This window comes from Leucopleurus acutus (genome assembly GCF_964270905.1).
Source record: "Leucopleurus acutus genome assembly, chromosome: 10".
Lineage (NCBI taxonomy): Eukaryota > Metazoa > Chordata > Mammalia > Artiodactyla > Delphinidae > Leucopleurus > Leucopleurus acutus.
The window spans coordinates 77,039,731-77,058,733 of NC_139153.1; the positions used below are offsets into that span (position 1 = coordinate 77,039,731).

The following is a 19,003-nucleotide window of genomic DNA, read 5'->3' on the forward strand; positions in this document are numbered from 1 at the left end:
CTCTTAGAGGAGCTAATACAAAACTCTAGAGCCTGACCAACGGAAAAATTTGAAGTTTGGTAGTTTTGATATTTATATCATGTGGGATCAACCACTCAGGCAGCCTGGATTAAAACGAAAGTTTCTGCAATCATTGCGCATTATAAATTCTCATTCGAGTCCCACAATCAGTAATCTTTGTTGAATTGAGCATACAGGTGTAGAGTAGCACATAGGGACCCTGTCTTGTATGAAGAAGAATATTGTCTTGTTAAGATGTAAAATAAGCATTATGGTTAGAATGTTCCCTCTTTCAGGGCACAGAAATAAAAGTTCTAAGATTACTAGTTACCTGAAGAAGCATTAATGAACTGCTGTGGAACACTGTTGTAGGAGGTGTGCGTTCTGGAAGATTTAACACAGCTTCAAAAATAATATGAAAATCCCAGATGAGCTTAGGGACAGGTCTAGGACAATTTGGACTAAAATAAGTGACTCAATAAATAGCCAAGTGTGAGAATAGAACCATTAATGAGAAATATTTATCATCAAGGGATTGTTCAAAAGTCACCTATTTTCTGGCAAGTGCTTCACCATTTCCATCCTTACCTTCTGATTTCTGGGGAAAATAGTTTTTAGAACGGTCAAAATATTTCACTTGAAAAATGAATTATGTGCGTGAATGACACAGGCATGACAATATAAAGTGTTGAAAGGCTGATTTTGCTGAACGGAGCTTCATAAAATTCTCCCAGGGAAACCTATCTTTCCCGTGTTACCAAAATGGGGAAAAATTAAGTCAGCAAACAGCATTCTCTCCAGCTTCTCCTAAAGCTGTGGAGGACGGCTTCTGTAATTTAGCAGGCCCTTTCCCTCCTTAGTGCCAAGGACTAGGTTTTGCAATATTACCTTGAGGATTTAGTATCTCAGCGTGGCTGTTTCTGACTCTCCAGAATGAGGAAGATGAATTATTTAACAACCAGGAAGCACCAGCTGTGCTCTCTCCCAAATGTTGAGCTTCTCCCACCAATGGAATTTACAATTGAAATAGGTCTCTAATCTAAAATGGACTACAATTTTGACAAGCAAACAAGCCTGGAGAGTTTCTGCTCAGCGGAGAAGACATATTAGTGAGCATGTCTTCATGGCTTTCACTGGGCATCCTAGAAATTCTCCAAGATTAGATCCTGGCATCCCACCAAGTGGGCTGAGTACTCCTGACGTGGAGGGCACATGCTCCAAGGCCACTGAAGAAGAGGATTTACAACTTGCAATATGAGGGATTTAGGTTAGATAAAGACTACTTTCCTAATGGTCTGTGTTACAGGAGGAGAGCATTCTAGGAGAACGCTTTGCCTCAATGTTCCAAGAATTAGAGTACTAGTTCTCAATGGGGAGCAATTTTGAACCCCAGGGGACATCTGGCACTGTCTGGAGACATTTGTTTTTGGCTATCACAACTCAGGAGAAGACGATACTACCAGAGTCTACAAAGGGCAGGGATGCTGCGAAACATCCTGTGATGCATGGGACTGCCCCACGACTAAGAATTATCAGACCCAATGTCAACAGTACCTAGAAAACTTACACATTTTTTCAGTTCTCTTAAATGTTGGCATACGCAGGGGGTCCTATAATTCACTGTTTCAAGAGGGCTTTCTATGACTCTAGCCTATCAGGGCCAGTTCTAGGAAAGAAAATAATTCTCCTCATTTGTTTAATGCAAACAAAAATGCTGACTTCCCACCCAAGTGGGCACACTCTAAACACGCGTTCTTCTTTTGTCTCAAGTGCCTCTTACACTTGCGTATATGCTTTATTTTTGCTGGCTAAGTCATCCCACAATTACCTTAACAGTTACTAACACTTGGAGAGAAAGTCCTGAGGGTAGGATGATTTGGGGGGGTCATGGAAAGTTCCACTAGCGAACAATCTTCTGGCCAGGTTTTGTGGATGATTAATAACCCTCCTGTTTTTTCATTTTGATATTTCTTGGCCCATACCCATAACATTTTCCTGCTTTGTATTCATTTTTTAAGTCTATAGCATTGTTGGGATTTTATGTTGACTTCATAACCTTCAGAGTAACTGTTCATGGCAAAATATTTCCCTGTTTATGGAGAGCAGCTGTCCACTGACCTCAATTTTAATGAATACATTTAAAAACAAAACGTTTGTTATCAATTGAAATAAGAACCCCTGAAAGACTTCTCCCACCAATATAGAGTATTTGTTCTTATTACAGAACCCTGGAGGAGGCTGAGTCTGATGTAGCACCAATTCTGGATTATTTGGTGCTCTGAATCATTTTGAACTAACCTTTAAGGTTCAAGTTACCATGCTGTACTGCTAATTTTCCATTTACTTGTCCTCCTTCCTCACTAGACTGTATGTTTCTGGAAAAGAGGATCTATAACTGATCTCTGTAACTCCAGTGCCTAGCCCAGTGTCTGAAACAATATAAGCATAGAATACGTCTCTATTGAGAAAAGCTATTCATTGGGATAAGGCAAATATGGAGAGGAGAATATTGAAGCAGGGAAGATACTTGTATACCTTTTGAACAAAACATAGGTGTTTAAGACTCAGGAGACATCAATTTCCCAAAACTTAAAAGTCTGCTAAAAACAAAAAGGGTATGTAGTTGAGAATGAGGTCTATGTGTAAGAAATTATTCAGCCAAAGAGAAGTACAAGAGAATGTAATAACCATTTTCAAGGTCACAGGTAGAAGATGGTTCAAAAATGATAGTAAAGACCAGGTTTCTTCTTTACTGAAGTAAGAATAGAAATAAATGTTTTAAATAGATATGAGAAATAATTTTCTTCTGGAGAGACATTAAATAGTGAGTAGTTTATTGAAGCAATTTATATATAACAGGGCTTTCCGAAACACATAGATTGGATAACCTTCCCAAATCTCTTTCAACAAAGGCTTGTAAAAATATATGCACATAATATGATGATTATGTCAAACTCCTTTAAGTCATGTCACAATTACTTAATCCTTTTTCTAGAACAGTAAATAAAAGAAAGGTCAATTCCCTATTTTATATGGTTCTGCAAAATATGAGTATGGATTCAACTCTGTAAAATGCTTTTACTTTTTGCTAAAGATAAAATATTTAATATAAAGGTGATAGTGGGGTACCAAATGTTTGGCTTTCTTTTTGTAATGTATAATTTCCCGTTACTGGTGGCCAGCAGTGCACACCATATCATTCATATTGACTAGGAAAACATCCTTTCACCTCACTGTATCAAGTGATTTATAACTGCCATTTAAAAATAATAAGGGAGGGAGTATAAGATTTGCGAACCCACTGGGATGCTAATGGAAAGCTTTCTACTGACCCAAGAAGGGCACTAGATTGTTACCGCTCCTATATAGTTGGAACTACTTTAAATATTCATTGCACTTTAATGAACATACTTTTCCTTTAATTAGACATTGTGTTAATACTGTTTTAATATGAATGGACTTGCCACACTGATCTGGGGACTCCAGGATCTGTTTGTGAATGAGTTAGAATGTCTCAAGCTTGTTAAAACTAGAGGTAGTTAGCCTTCCCAGAACTCATTTACGTAGAAAAGTATAATATTATTTTCATTGATGAAAAGATAGAAGGCATGGGATTTGGCTGAAGATTAAGTAAATTTTGGCTAAGCTAAGACTGGGAGTATTTTGAAATTCTTTAACATGATGCTTTTAAAACATCATGGGACAATGTATGGGACAATTAAAAAGCCAAACAGTTAACTCACTTGATCCTTCATTCATTCAACACATATTTCTTTATCTCCTACTACATGCTTATCGAAGGAATAGGCTAACAATGAATAGTATTAATGAATGGTTACAAAGTAGTAAACACTGACCATCTCAGGATATGAAGGAATTTAGGTTATCCTGATGGAAATCAAGGAGCTAATAACAACTTAATAAGAATTGAAAGTCTATTTCAAGTCCTAGGATTATACACCTTTGAGCTATCAAGATTTATTACCTTTGGCCCTATCACCATAATAATAAAAATTTACCATGTGCCTACAGGTTTTCTTATTAATCTCCTGGCAGAAGTGTATTAAGAAAGGATGCCTTTTAAAGTGTCAAGGGATACATTTTCCCAATGACTGGCAATCCAGGACATCTTTGGAGCAGAGCAAATTGATTAAGACATCATATTTCTGGCCAATGAATATCAGATTAGAGAATTACAGGAGAGAATGAAGTTGTTTATTTTAGCTACAGAGCTCCTATGGAGGCAGCTTACCTGGCAGGGAAATGGTACTGTGATTACTTATGTCAGGGCAAATGCTGTCTTTCTGAGACCCCAGACTAAGCCTTGAAGTGGAGGTTCAAAGGAAGTGGTATTATTCCCTTGTCCTCTCATCCTATGAAACTGCAAAGGAGCTCGGTAGGATGGGGGGATCTTTTTCTGGTCTAAGGTCCCTCAGTGTTTCTCAATCTGGTTATTCACTGGAATCATACAAAGAGCTTAAGAAAATACCAATTCTCAGGCCCTTTCTCCAGAGCTTCTGATTCAATTGGTCTGGGGAGGGAACAGGCATCATATAATTGGAAAGTTCCTGAAGTGTTCCTTTTGAGAATCATGGAACTATACCAGGTGAAAAGCAGTAAAAAGTACTTTGTAATAGGACAAGCCACAAGGTACCCTTAGAAGCTTACTCTTGGATGTGGTCCTTAACAATGCAATTTACAGCATTTTGGAGTTGATCTATAAATAAACCAGGTCCTTCTAATTTCTATCCAAGGTTTTTCTTGGGACACCTGCTCCCCTGGAACTTGTTAACCTATATTTGTATCTTGCTTTCATAAGTTCATATACTTATGAAAATGACATTTTAAATCACATAAGAAAATGCTCTTTTCCTTCAGCTTCTGTTGACAAGCCAGAATATTTTCCATTTGTCTGTTAAGGATTGTGGAAATCAGCTCCAAAAACACTGTTCTAGATATACTCTCACGATAACAATAAATGAACAATTAAGTAAATTATGCCACAGTCACTTGCCAGACTTCTGAGCTACCAAAAAATAATTATTTAAATTCTTATAAAAAAATGAAAATAAATCGGATCAGAAAAGACATGCACTGTATATAACAACTGTGTACTTTATAAAGACTGGAAATAAATTGTTTATAGAATTGGTGAGTGGGATTGTGAGTGATTTTTCACTTGGTATTGTTATGAAGTTGGATTTAGATAAAAAATTGTTACAATTTATTAAGAAACCCCTAAGTGCCTGAAAGTTTTAAAATCTGTAGAATGGATATTAATACTTTTAATGTAACATAAAAATATGAATAATGCTTTTTTTAACATAGAAAAACTCAGGGGCAAAGACGTTAAATAACATGTCTAAGGTCATACATCTAATAAATGATAAAATTAGATTCAAACATAGATTTGTCTATTTCCTTTTCACTACCCTCTTCATCATTATTTTATAATTTTAAAAGAGGGGCTCAATCAATAAGTGGCTCCCCTATCTCACCCCGTTAAAAACTAGGGCCTACCTCAGTAAAAAAACATCTGTTGCTTTAGGCTAAACGGGCCGCATTGTCAATGCTTGTAACTTTAACATCATCAATAACTTCAGGGCTCAGAGCTGAGGGAAAGAAGGGAAGTAAAAATCTTATGTCAATTTAGTTATCAATTACCAAAACATTCTTCTATCAGGAAGAAGACTAGTAGGATAACATCAGTTTATAAACAACTTTCTGGGATAAATTAACTAAAAATATAAGTGAACATTGTTTAGCAAGAGACACACTGATGTGATTAGTTAATAAAAAATGTCTAAAAGCCTAGAAAGGATCCAATTCCTTAAAAATAATCCCCAAGGTAACAATGGTTGAAAAGAATGTACTGATAATAAAAGTCAAGCAGCTAGTACCAGTTTTGTGTGCTATTCCCTCAGAGAGATATGCCCAACTAGGAAAAGGGGTCATTAAACTAGTGCAGTCCCTGAGCTTCTCACTCCTCCCTGGGAGCTTACCAGGGTTCCTGTCGCCAGGCGCACTTCGTGGTGACCCACTGGCCCTGACCTCATGCTCCATTACTCAGGCTTTGCCTCACCCTCCCCAGGAATTTGCCCTAGAGAAATCATTCCCCAAATTGCATTGTGCAGGAAGACCTGGATCCTGGGGAGGGAGAAATGACAAGCTAGACTTTTCTCACATTTCTTTTAAACTAGAAATGTGAACAGGAGGAAAAAAAAGAGTATGTGTACATATATGCATGTACAAGTTATATAAATTTACAAAAACATACTGATTATAATATACACAGGAATGGTGATTCCTCAGTTTACAAATAAAAGGTGCCTTGCAGGTAAATTACAAACCAGAAAGGTTTTCAATGTAGAGATGGGTGACTGGTTACCAATATTTAGAATTATTTTTGAGGGTAATTTTAGCAGTTCTGTTCAAGTGATGCTTTTTAAAAGACTGCTATTTTTCTGAGTGGAACATATGTCGGGAGAGCAGGATAAAAGCCTAATAATTAAAAACATATCTATTATTTTTTAAAAAGCTTTATAATCTTGAAGGAAAATAAGATGGGTTCTGAATAGCCCATATACTTATTATGCTGTTGCACAAACGTTTAAGAGCATGCTGCATCTTTGATTTTAATGCCACATTTCATACACGGAAAGGGTAACCAATCCTGTCTACGGGTTTAGCTTTTGGCTTGCTAATATTCTCATCCTACAAATTTTCACTAATCTGCCACATCATCTATTTCCTCCCTCCCTCCCTCTCTTCCTTCCTTCCTGAAGTAGGACCTCTGTTCTTCTTCACTTCTTTAGCCAATTCCCTTTGTTTTAAGAAATTAATTTCTCTCTCTACCATGACATGAATAGAAATGAGAAAATCTTTTACTTTACATTTCATGACCTCTAGTATTTTTGCTTATGGTGCTCTCAGTCCTACTACATTTAGCATGGGTAACTAAATAAACATCCCTCTCTCCAATCTAATGATTCTCAAACTTGAGTAACTGATGGACCCTTTTTTTTGTATAGTAAAAAATTTCTTCTCAAACTACAGTATTGACCTAAATTATTTTACTTATGATAAACTGCTGTTTTAATATAGATATGGTTCTGGCTAATGTGGTCAGTTTCTCTTTTTTTTCTTTTTTAAATTTTTAAAAATTGAGATAGAATTGACTTATCACATTGTATTAGTTTTAGGTGTACAACGTAAGGATTTGATATATATGTATATTGCAAATGATTACCGTGATAAGTTTAATTAACATCCCTCTTTTAGCAGCCTTCAAATATACAATACAGCATTGTTAACTGTAGTCATTATGTTGTACATTGTATCCCCAGGACTTACCTTACAACTTACTTTCTTTAATTACATTTCTATTTATGTATAAATATTTTTCATAGATAAAATATAAAACAAAAGAATCTTCTAAACGAAACATTTATCCAGTGCAGTCTTTCATTTCACTAGCAAATAAACACTTGGAACTATTAAAACAATTAATGTAACTTGGGTTTCCTAAGGGCAGAGTATCCAAAGGAGGTCATATCAAGAGGAACTTACATTTCATTTGCTGGAATCCCCACTTGAATAAGACAGAAATTCTGGCCTCTGAAAACTTTTACCCATGCATTTCCTGGAGTCTTTAGAATGTGTTTACTATTTCCCAAATTGGCCTTTACGGTCTGCCTCTTTGGCCCCCTGGCTCATGGCCACTCTTGTGTGTTAGAACTGGCGCTGGTCCCCTGACATTCTGAAGTCTGTGCTTGGGTCTTCAGATGTGTTTCTTTGAATTCCCATCATGCTACGTTATCATCATGCCAGATAAAATAGAGGATGCCCAGTTAAATCTGAATTTCAGATAAGCAAAGAATGCAATATTTAGAACATACTTATACTAAAAAAAATTTTTTTTGTTTACCCCAAATTCAAATTTAACTGGGTGTCCTGTACTTTTATTTGCTAAATCTGGTAATCCTACCAGGTGTTCGAGCTGCCTCTCTGCAGGCTTTCCCAAGCTGAAGTCACATGTGTGCTGTGTATAGGTGGGGGAAAGAATCTCTCTCTCTCTCTCTCTCTCCCTCTTCTGGTGGTCCTTTGTTTCCTAAGCCCAAAGGCAATCCTTCTGTGGCACTTGTATCTCAGGACCACTCATAGAAACAGCTTTCAGTGTCTTTCTGTGGCCATCTTTCTTTAGGGTTTAGGCACAGCCTTGGAACAGTAGGCTGGCTGGGATGGGCTTTTTTCCTGTCCCCTTGCAATTTCCCCCAAGGGCTTGTTCCACAACCTCCCCTGTACTGGCTGGCTCCACACAGGCAAATCAATGCATGTAGTGAAAGCTACCAGCCCTACTGGTTCATTAGGCACATACAGTTACATTTTAGCAAAGACTTGCTAAAAGTCTATAATACAAGTTAGACTGTGATTGAGGGAACTGCCTTCAAAGTACCTCTAAAGTGTATAAAAGTGCTTTCTACCTTTGGAAGCACTTAGAGAAGCTCCATGGAAAAAGCAACTTTTAAGAGATGTAAATTTGACAGTGTGAAAGAAATTCCAAGCAAAAGGAACAGTATGAATGAAGGCAAGAAAACAGGAAGGTTGAGGGTGGGTCTGCTTCGGTTTGGTTGCAGCATAAGATGTACTGCAATCTGAAACTTCAAATAAATTGGAGCCCTGGTCAAGAAAAGTTCTCAACGGCTATGGTCAGGAGTTGATGATGTCTTCTCCAGGCAATGGGAAACTCTAGCAGGATCTGGTCAGAGGAAAATGTAATCAAGAGATGCAGATGATCTTGTTATACAGGCTAGGTTCCAAGTGTGAGAAATTATGTGAGAGAGATTAGATTATTGCCTAGATAAAATAGGTAAGCGGTAATGAAAGCCCAAGGGAGAGACGGTGAGAAAGAAACGAAGAAGAAATTTGAAAAGGAGACCTTGGTCTTCAACCTTGATAATCCATTATAATCATCAGAGGAAATTTAAAAAATTTCAGTGTCCATGCCACCTCCTGACTGAGTCAGAATCTCTGGAGATGAGATCCACACATCAGTATTTTTAAAGCTCCTCTCATGATTCCTACACTCAGTCAAGACTGAACACCTCTACTGCAGAACAGAGGTTCTCATACAACTACAGGAGTCAGAAGCACCTGGAGGGCTTGTGGGACCTAATCCCTAGTTTCAGCAGATCTGGATTGAGGTCCAAGAATGTACATTTCTAGCAAGTTCCTAGGCAAGGGGGATGCTCTTGGTCTAAGGGCCACTGTGGCATAGAATGAATTAGCTCTTACTGTTTACATGTCTCGGCTGGGTAGGGGTGGCGGGAAAAGAAGAGTTAATCATAGGTGACTGAGATTCTGAGCCCGAGTTAATGACAGAACAGAGATGCCATTCAAAGAGTTACAGACCTGGAAGAAAATTGGCGTTTGGCTTGAATGAGAATATTGAGAGAACACACCATGAAAAAAGACTTGCATGGGAATAATTATAAATATGGGAGTAGTAAGGGGAGTGAACCAGTAAGAGGTAAAGAACCATCAGAGACGTAAGAGGAGAATCAGAATGTCACAGCAGCCCAGAGGGGAGAAAGAGGCCAAGGCTAGCTCTATTGAAAATGACAAAAATATACAAACTCTGAGATATTTCCAGACCCAGTGAACACTGAAACCAAGGTCCCACAGTCTCCTTAACTGTTCTTTACTGTCCTTAGCAAAGATTGGTCACATTCAGAATGATGATCCTGGAGGCAGCTCAAGCTCTTTGGTGCAAAAATCAGAAGGATCTACACCCCTCATATTCTACTTCCTCAGTAAATAGCAATGACTACCATAAGATAGAAAGATTTTCAGCTTTGAGGTCTGAAACAAAAAGGGCTTTTCATCTAATCAAGTGTTCACAAGAAAATCAATTAACCAATTTTAGACAAGGGCAGAATATCACTGCTCAAAGAGTTAAACCGTCAGCACTTGTTAAGAATTTACAAAGAACCAGGTGCTGTTCTAAGTGCTTTAGGGACCAGAGGCATCAGCATCACCTGGGAGCTTGCTAGAAATGAAGAATCCCACTCCATCCCAGACCTAGTGAATCAGAATCTGCATTTCTATCAAGCTCCCCAGGTGACAATTAGAATTTGAGAAACCCCGCTTTAAGTATCATAAACTCATTTAACCCATATAATGATGGGAAGTCAGGGCTATGATTGAAGGAACTGAGTTACAAAGAAGTTAAAACACTTGTACGAAGTCATAGAGCTAATGTAACAGAGTAAAGATGTAAAACTAGACCATCTAGCTCCGTAGATCCCAATCAAAATTGTGTTACACCAACTCTCAAGAAATTCTCAACAGAGCCCTTAGCGCCTTCACCATTACATTTTACTTCCATCCACAGTGGCTTTTGTTCAGTGTATCTAAGGCACCATGTCTTCCCCTTCATACTCTTGCTTCTACCGTCTAACCCCACCATCTAACCCAGATCTTAGCTCACAGTTACTTCCTCAAGGAAGTCATTTCTAAGAGCCCAAGACTTGGTCTACTACTCTTACAGCATCATGCAATTTTCCTCTAGGATAATCTGTAATAATACATTTATTTGATTTTTGCCTTTTCTACTAGACTCAAGCTCCTGGAGGGTCACGCACCACATCTGCTTTATTCCTCACTCCATCTCCAGCGCCCAACACAGGGCCTGACACAGAGCAGACACTTATAGTACATTACGTTAGTTAGTGTATATGAATGACTTTTGAGTCTACTGTACATCTTACCCACGTTAGTATGACCCGCAGTGACAATCAGAACTGCACACTCTCTCTCTCCATGTAATTAAGAGACATGGTGAGGTGACAGAACATACCTGAATGTTCGAAGGGCAGAAAGAACTCTGAGGCCGAGCCCTAAATGTCCAGGCAAGCCTCCATCTATCTTGAACACCTGGAGCTGCTTTCAGACCCTCCTGAAGCTATAAGAACCCTTTAAACATGTTTCTGTCTTCCAGAACCTGAGCCATCCTCTACCTTCAGCCTTTGAGACAGCAGGGGGAAGTAAGAGCGGCACAGATGAAGCCTCTCCTTGTAGGGAGGGGAGCTCTGAATGGAAAACATCGGCCGTTCCAACAAATTCCTGTAACTAAAGAGACCCATTCATTTTAAGTGCTGCTCATCAGGTACCTTTCAGAGGCCCTGAATTCCCCTGAATTACAGAGAATGAGCCTTGATTTCAATGAATGGCTGTGCCACAATAGTCCTGTCTGAGAAAGGCATGGATTGCAAAGCCACTTTAAAAATACTCTCCGCTCTAATTTTATGTTTCATTTTCCCCAAATACCCTTATGCCTATGTATAGTTCCTATACCTTGTGTTCTCATATAATATTAAGATGATTAGGCTAATGAGGACTTGATGTTGCTACTATTGTAAAATAACTAAAGGGGCTTGAGAAAAAATGTTGCTGATTTTTTTTCTTAAAGAGATGGTTAGATTTAATTTCAACATTTTTGGAAAATATTGAACGACAGTAATCAGCTTTAAGCTCAACCAGGTGACAGGCCCAACTACAGATAGTAAGGATAAGCATTTCCTTAATGTCACAGAGGAATCCTAGAGCTTGAAGCCCATACTGGAGATGGGACTTACCTGATGTCACATAACTGGTCTTTACAGAACTGGGGTCAGAACTCAGGTCTCCTGAATATTTCTCAATTCAGTCTGCATTGTATTATCCCATGCTATCTCATCAATTCTTTTTTCCTGATGCCAATTTAAGACAGAAGTACTCAAGCCTGTCTGGCACATAAGCCCCTGGCTCAGAACCGTGGGTCACCTGACAGGTTTCCCACACTCAGTGGATCCTGGATTCTCACCTTAATTTGTTCTGAGTTGATGTGAAATAATATTAAAGGTGAAATCATGTGCCAGTGAGGAATTTATTAAACTCTTTGTGGCAAGTTCCATGATAGTCAGATGGTAGGAGTTTGCCCACACCGGAAGCTTTACTCCCTTGTGGGTGAGTAAGGGAAGTGAAGCTTCACTGCACCTTCACCTGGGCTGGTCTCTGGAGCGAGCAAGGGGACTGGTGTAAAAGAGCACCAGTGGTTTCAGCAGGGATTTGAGATGCTTGGGAATTACGGCCCTAGTTCTTCCTTAACAGAAAGGGCTGTTGTCACAGAGAATAGTGCACGATGTACAGGGACCCGATATAGTACCGTGGTTAAGAATATAAACTTCAGTGCCAGACAGACCTGGATTTAAATCCCACTTCCAACATGTACTACCTTGGGGACCTCTTAGAAGTCACTTGACCTCCTGGTCTTTAGGTTTAGGTTCCCAACTTGTAGAAGGGGAATAAAAATATTCTTCCCGATTCACAAGCTTGTAAAAATGACATGCTGTGTATAAAACACCACATTGGTTAGGACACAAACTGAACATTCAATAAGGCAGCAATTTTTTCCCCTTATTAAGAGAGAGAATCAGGAATGTAAACTTTAATCTAAATATATGAGAAGACCCTGACACAGCTGTCTTTTGAGGTTTTAGAATGAATTAGGGAAAGAAGTCTGTGGAATAACTTTTCCTGGAAATCTCTGAAAGTAATGCTGGTCTTTACTTTCCATGTTGACTTAAGTTGCTCTCCCATTGAGATTGGAACTAAATAATTAATGGCAACAGCCCCCAAATTAGGAAGATGTACTCAAAATGTGCCCAAAGAAACACTCTTTTAAGAAGCAGGAAAATCTATCTTTGTTCCTCTTCTTAAATGTGGTACGTTGCAGCACATACACTTCACTTAAACATCTGTTTAGAGGTGTGTGTTAATGGAATTTAATGGGGAGGACGGGCTGCAGGGGAAGCAAATATGCTTCATTTGTTTCTCACCATTTGCCATGAACCACATTTCTCTGTTTCTTCTTTACTTGGCCTTTTTCAGTGGTAACAATTAAGAACTAGGGACATATGGAAACTGTTACTTTCTTGGAACTAGCAGATGGAAAAGTGAGGTTATCATGGCCTACCTAAGAAGCAGGGAAATATTGCCTGTAACCACTTGAGCCCCCTGAGTTATCATGACAATATTTCTTGGAGTCCAGAGCAGTCCTTGCTTAAGGATTTTGAGTGCCTGTCTCATTTTAATCAAGAGACTGGTTCCAACAATATGTTATGTGTTTAATTTCAAAATTCAGCCTGGCTGCACTGTATTGACTTATACAATACGTATGTTTAAATAAGTAGAAAAAATGGTCCCCGAATTACCAGGGTCAAAAAATTTACAGAAATCTAGAAAGTGTAGAGAATACCTTTAAAGTAAAAGCACGTCATAGAATTTGAAAAGTAATGATAACTTTGCAATGTTACAGTATAAATGAACAAATTAATCAACAGACCGACCAGTGATGTAAATACTGTCTGCATAGAACTGGATAAGGTTGGGGTGGGAGGTTGTGAATAGTACAGAAGGAATGTAAAACTTGACCTCTGTGCTTACTCAGGGGTATAATAACGTAAAGATTATAATGACAGGCACAATTGTAGAGTTCGTATTATATAGGTGTAGGAATTTCAGATTCTGGTGTCTTTTCTATGCAGCTTTTGAAAATGTGTGTATGTCTCATTTCTTCTGTAGTATTCTAAGCTGACTGCTCCTTTTTTCATATCAGCTTTATCTGAGCCTCTCTTTGGAATTCCATACCAGCAACTTTTTGTGTCCCTGCTTGTCTGGATCACCTTGTCAAGATAATCATGTTTATCAGAAGTTCTAAACCTTTCTGTGCTCAGAACTACTTGGGTGTCTTAATAATATTTGGAAGATGCCCTTCCAATTGTCATAACTAAGATTTCTGGCCGCTCCTTTCTGTCAATCAGTGTTTATACATCTTCAGACTACCTCCAGGCTCTGACCTACTGCTTCTTTTATGTCAAGAGATTGCCAATTCCTACTCACACTATCCAGCCCCTGCCATTTATTTTGCATTTTTCCTTAACTATTGATTCTCTGCCCACCAACAGCATTATCCAGCACTAAAATTTTCCACAGTGGCCTGAGTTGGGAAGATCGGTGACCCAAGTGTGACAGAGGAAAGCAACATTAATTAGAGGGCCAAGAACTGTGTATATAAAAATGTCTCTCAAATCTCATACAACAGAAGTTCTCAAACTTTATTGTGGGTCAGCATTCTAGGGACACTCTTTGAGTATCACTGTCACACATGAATTAAAATCATTTCCAGATCACATATGATCAAAACAAAAGCCCATCTCACTTTGCTCTGTGCCAGGGAGTTCTTCACCTGAAAGGCCTTGCAGACTCTTAGATAGGATTCTAGGTATACCTGGAATTCCACCAATTATATTTTATATTACATTAGCACGTGTGATATTATATCTGGATGCTTGAGAGGGACCATTACTCTCAGAAGATTACCAAATAATTCATTTTCCCAAAAATAGCTTAAGGACCCCACTGACAACATGCAAAGAGAGTCAAGCCAATGCATTTGAGGAGACATTGATATTAGAATATAGAAGAAGGGCTTTACAGATTAGAGAGCCAGTGTATAATTCTCCTGTTCTTGTTATGGTTAGTAGAATAATTCCACTAGTACTACATGGCCCTTTGTAATCAATTACTCCATTCTTTGATTATCCACTGACTCCGATCAAGATGCAGATCAACGAACCAATCAGCCAGAAAGTTTAGACAGAGCACCTATTATAGGCCTAGCCTAGTGGACCCAAAGATTGCAGAGTCCCTGCTTGCAGGTAACTCAGGGTGAGGACCCTGACTTCTACGATTAAGCCCCATTAGGGTAAGAACCTTGCTTTTCTTGCTGCTCCAGACTGTCTGTGCCTAGAAGAGCACCCAGTAAATCATAGGAACACAACCAATCATTATTAAAGGAGTGAATTAGAGACCTCAGGGGTTTGTATTGTAAATGTCATAATGATATTGCCGGATAAACAAAATGCCCACAGTGGTTGACTGGACAAAGCCCTTACACCTGGAGAGTACTGCTGACTCAAGGAAATAAGGGACTTAACTAAGACTGCATATTAATAAACTGCAAACCTGCTTCAACAGGGAAAACAAACTGAAGTTTAAATATGTCACAGTTTCAAAATCTTTCTTTACACCAGATGTTTAGCACAGGACTCAGTTAAAAGACTGTAGGCGAAGAAGATCGCCTTTTCACTGCATCCTTTTCTGGAGCAAGCAATAATGTTGATGGCAAAGGATTCAGGAAACGGAATGCATGCAACCCAACCACATACATTCATCATGCTCCCTTCAGTAAGTGTGAGGCAGACAAGCCCTTACCTAGATTTCAAGCTGATGAATCATCTGTCTAGTTTCACTAAAACCCCAAGGGACTGCTCCTCTGAACAAAGGGCTGTAACCCTGTCAGCCTCTGGATACATTTAAACAAGGACAGTATGTTAAAAGGAAGCAGGTTATGGGATTTCCTGAGGAATTCTTAGTTTCTTAGTGCATTAAATCCTCCTTCAATTCAGGAAAAATAGCCTTTTTATCTCAAAAATCCTGAGAAATGTATCTTTAAAATTGTGTACAGACGCTGTATCAAATAAATAAATAGAAATATTAGCAATTTTCTATGTTTGGCCACCCATTCATTGAAACTGGGGTCCCTCCTATTCCATGATCTCCCCAGAAGCACACACACATCCTCATACACATTAGAAGAAAGAAAATTCCTTCTTCTTGGGAAACACCTGTCTCGGGAATTCTTGGCTGTGCAGCCTCTGAGCGTGCACAGGGTCAAGCATACAAATGGTGCAGTGACTCTTTTGGAAGTCACATTCGTCCCTGAAACTTCAGTCACCTGGAGACTGCATGCCTCATTGCCTGCAGCAGCTCAAACCTGACAGTGTGGAATGAGTTTAGAAATCTCATCTGAGCAACAAAATCTGAACTGAGAGTTTAAACAGTAACATCTATTTAATGCCGAAATTATCATTCACGGCAACTTTTGCTGACTGGGGATTTTTTCTTTTGCTATTGGGCTGTTATAATAATCTTGTTCTGGTTTGGACTGTGTGTGTGTGTGTGTGTGTGTGTGTGTGTGGGTGGGTGGGTGGGTGGGTGTCTGTGTGTGAAAGGAAGATAACAGGACTCAGTTAACTAGTACATCAGTTAGCCGCACATCTCTGTTTTCACACATAGAAAATTTCTGCTGCTTCTGCTGTGCGAACACACATACACATAATTCCTGGAATCCTTATCCCATTCATACCCACTGCTTTCAGACACACACACACAGGGCAGCGAAGCACAAACTCCCTACATGTCAAAGTCAAGCCAGGCTGAAGATGTAAACAGGTGGATATGGCACCAGGTGGATGTGTAATCAGTAATAAGAAATACATCGAGCCCCATAATGAAAAGAAATCCCCCAAATTGTTCAGGATTCCCCCTCCCCCTTCCATTCACTGATTTATTAACCCTGAACAAAGATGTAATTGCAGGGTCTCAGAAACAACTTTTTTTTTCTTTTTTTTTTCTTTTTTGGCATTTGTTTTGTTTGACTTTGAATTTCTTAATATCTAGTCATGCCATTTATTGCCTGTTTTCTTCACTCAGTTGCCCATCGTTCCCCCCACCCCCCAAAATGAAAGAAGCATCAGCTTCTGAGTCTTAAGGATGAGACCTCTGCATTTTCTCTGCTTGTTTAGGGCAAGAAATGAAGTGCTGCCTCTTTAACTGGCAGAAGCATGCAAGAGGAGCGTACCTTTAATTTAGTGCTGGGATACCTCACTTGCACCCTGGCTGTTGTCTTATTGGAGACGGCAGCCTGCCTGAGATCCTCTAGCACTGAAATAATATCATCCAGCACGCATTTCTTATCCTGATTTCTCAACACACACAGATGGGAAAAAGTATAATTATAGCCCTTGTGGTTCACCTTCATTTCCAGCACGGCTCGGTGGGTCTGCAGGATCCCCTCAGCCTGGAGCAAAATATTGTCCCCGGGTGGGGAGAGGAGGATCACCCTGCCATACCTCCCGGGGGTGTGTAAGTCCGAATAGAGCTGGCTTTTGGACTGGTCCAGGGGGAAAAGGCTGCTGGCCAGGCTGCGCTCGATCTTGGCCAGGCTGTGGCTGGGAGCGACCAGGCGCTCCAGGTCGCCCTCGGGTTGGAAGCGGTTGAGCGCGCCGAGGCCGAAGGTGATGGTCAGGACTGCGGGCACGGTGAGGAAAAAGACCGGGTGCCGGCTCACGCACGAGCCCAGCCTGTGGCAGAACGACTGGAGCCCTCTGCGAAGCACCTGCCGCAGCATCCTCCACCAAATCCAGCTCGCAGGCGCTCCCGGCCGTCTTAAAAAGCACATGTGACATGTGTAAGCGCCGGGCTACCCCCACCTCTCCCCCGTCCCACCCGCTCCGGGTCTGCCCCTCGCCCCACCGCCGCCGCCGCCTTCCCGCCCCCTCCGCGCTCACCCCTCACCACTCCACCCGGTCTTTCCCCGGCCCCACCTCCATGCGCTCCTACTACTCTTTCAAACACTGCAGCAAGTTGCAGCAGGGCGGGCAGGTACCCACCGCGCGCGGGGGCGGGCGGCGGGCGCTGCGGGGGCCCTCTGGCCCACCCCTCCCCGGCCGCCTCCCGCGCACCTCTCACCGCATGAGCAGCGATCCCGCGGTCTAGCCCTTCATCCCGGTGCTGCAGTCCCACGGCCACCCTCGCTGGAGGTGGTTCCGTGCGGAGCGTCCCACAGATGTGGATTTCCTCTCCGTCCTGGTGGGGTTCGGCGCCTAACTGGAACCATGTGGCTCGGTGTTGTAAGAAGCAGACATGTGCCCCACGAGGGGGGGCGGGAGGAGGGAGAAGAGAAGGGGGGGGAGCGGGGGATGCAGGGGGGACGGCAGCTAAGCTTTTCCTTTTTTAAGAGGCTGACAGTTATTTTTAGAGTTTTGTTTTCCCTCTTCCCTCCCCGCTGGAGTGAATGGAAGAGGAGATGGTGAAGGCGCCGCTGGCCCATTTGGGCGGTGGCGATTAGAACCTAAGAAGGGGGTTAGGGGTGGGGGGCGTGTAGGACTCGAGGGCTTTCGGCGGAGGCAGCCTTTTCGCCTTTCTGGATTCCCCGTGCTCTCTAATTCGGCTTGTCGGCCCAAGAAAAGGAGCAGAGAGGATGATGCTGCATTTTTAACATACCACAAAGCATGCAAAAGATTTCCTTGCAGCGCCTTCCACGCTGTCATTCCCCAGACTGGGTGACTGCAGCCGAGGCTGCCAGAGACCCCAACTATTGGCGGTGCGTTGGGCTCTAGGGATCCTTCCTTGCTCTGGTGATTGGAGAAGAGGCATTTGCCAATAGCAGTCGCCTGTGGCTTAGAGGTGTGTGTGTGTGTGTGTGTGTGTGTGTGTGTGTGTGTGTGTGTGTGTGGTGTGTGTGTGTGTGTGTGTGTCGGAAGTGAAGGTCCACAGACAATACGTGGTTTCTCATAAAATATTACATTCACTTTCTGTACTTTTGAAGTTTAGGACCAAAAGTTCTTAAGGCTTGTTTCAATCTCCTTCCCCCATTTTCCCTTCCACCCCTCATCCCTGAGAACCTCCATTTTCTCGTGGGAGTGGAACTCCAGAAACAAACGTCTGGGGACACCCATGACAAAATCTTTGAATAAAGAAGGCGAGATAGGTAGGGGGAAACACATTGGAGTCAACTAATGTGTGAAACAGAGTCACCTTCACCACATGGGAAAGAAAACTCCCACCAGGTGCAATTCCTCCCTCCATACCCAACAGTGGGAAGGTGAAGAACCCTTACCTGCAAATCAGATCAATTTCAAAAACTTTAATATTAATAAGTGTGTGTATTGTTATTTTCTACCTATTGGGGCTCTCACAAAATCACGTTCCAAAAAGAATATGAAGGAATTTTGAGGCCAAATTCTAAAGTTTGATTGTGAACAGGAGATCTGCTTGCCGAAGTTTCTGTTCTTTCTGTATTTGCCCTAATAGAGAAGATTGAGCTTCAAGAGACGAT

General features: G+C 40.9%; 1 protein-coding gene across 3 annotated transcripts in view; it reads right to left on the bottom strand.

The window, feature by feature from the left end:
- PTCHD4 (patched domain containing 4) overlaps positions 1 to 17,740 on the bottom strand; it is a gene marked incomplete at its 5' end in the record, with an annotated part of 171,046 nt that extends 153,306 nt beyond the window's left edge. The window contains 2 exons of one of the 3 annotated variants that reach the window (XM_082848787.1): positions 16,745 to 17,330; positions 17,635 to 17,740. In XM_082848787.1, coding sequence (XP_082704913.1) covers positions 16,745 to 17,330; positions 17,635 to 17,639 — 591 coding nt within the window. Of the gene's footprint in view, positions 1 to 16,744; positions 17,345 to 17,634 lie in introns of those variants that run through there. The other 2 variants (XM_082848788.1, XM_082848786.1) reach the window with 2 other exon arrangements.
- Positions 17,741 to 19,003: the final 1,263 nt, after the last annotated feature.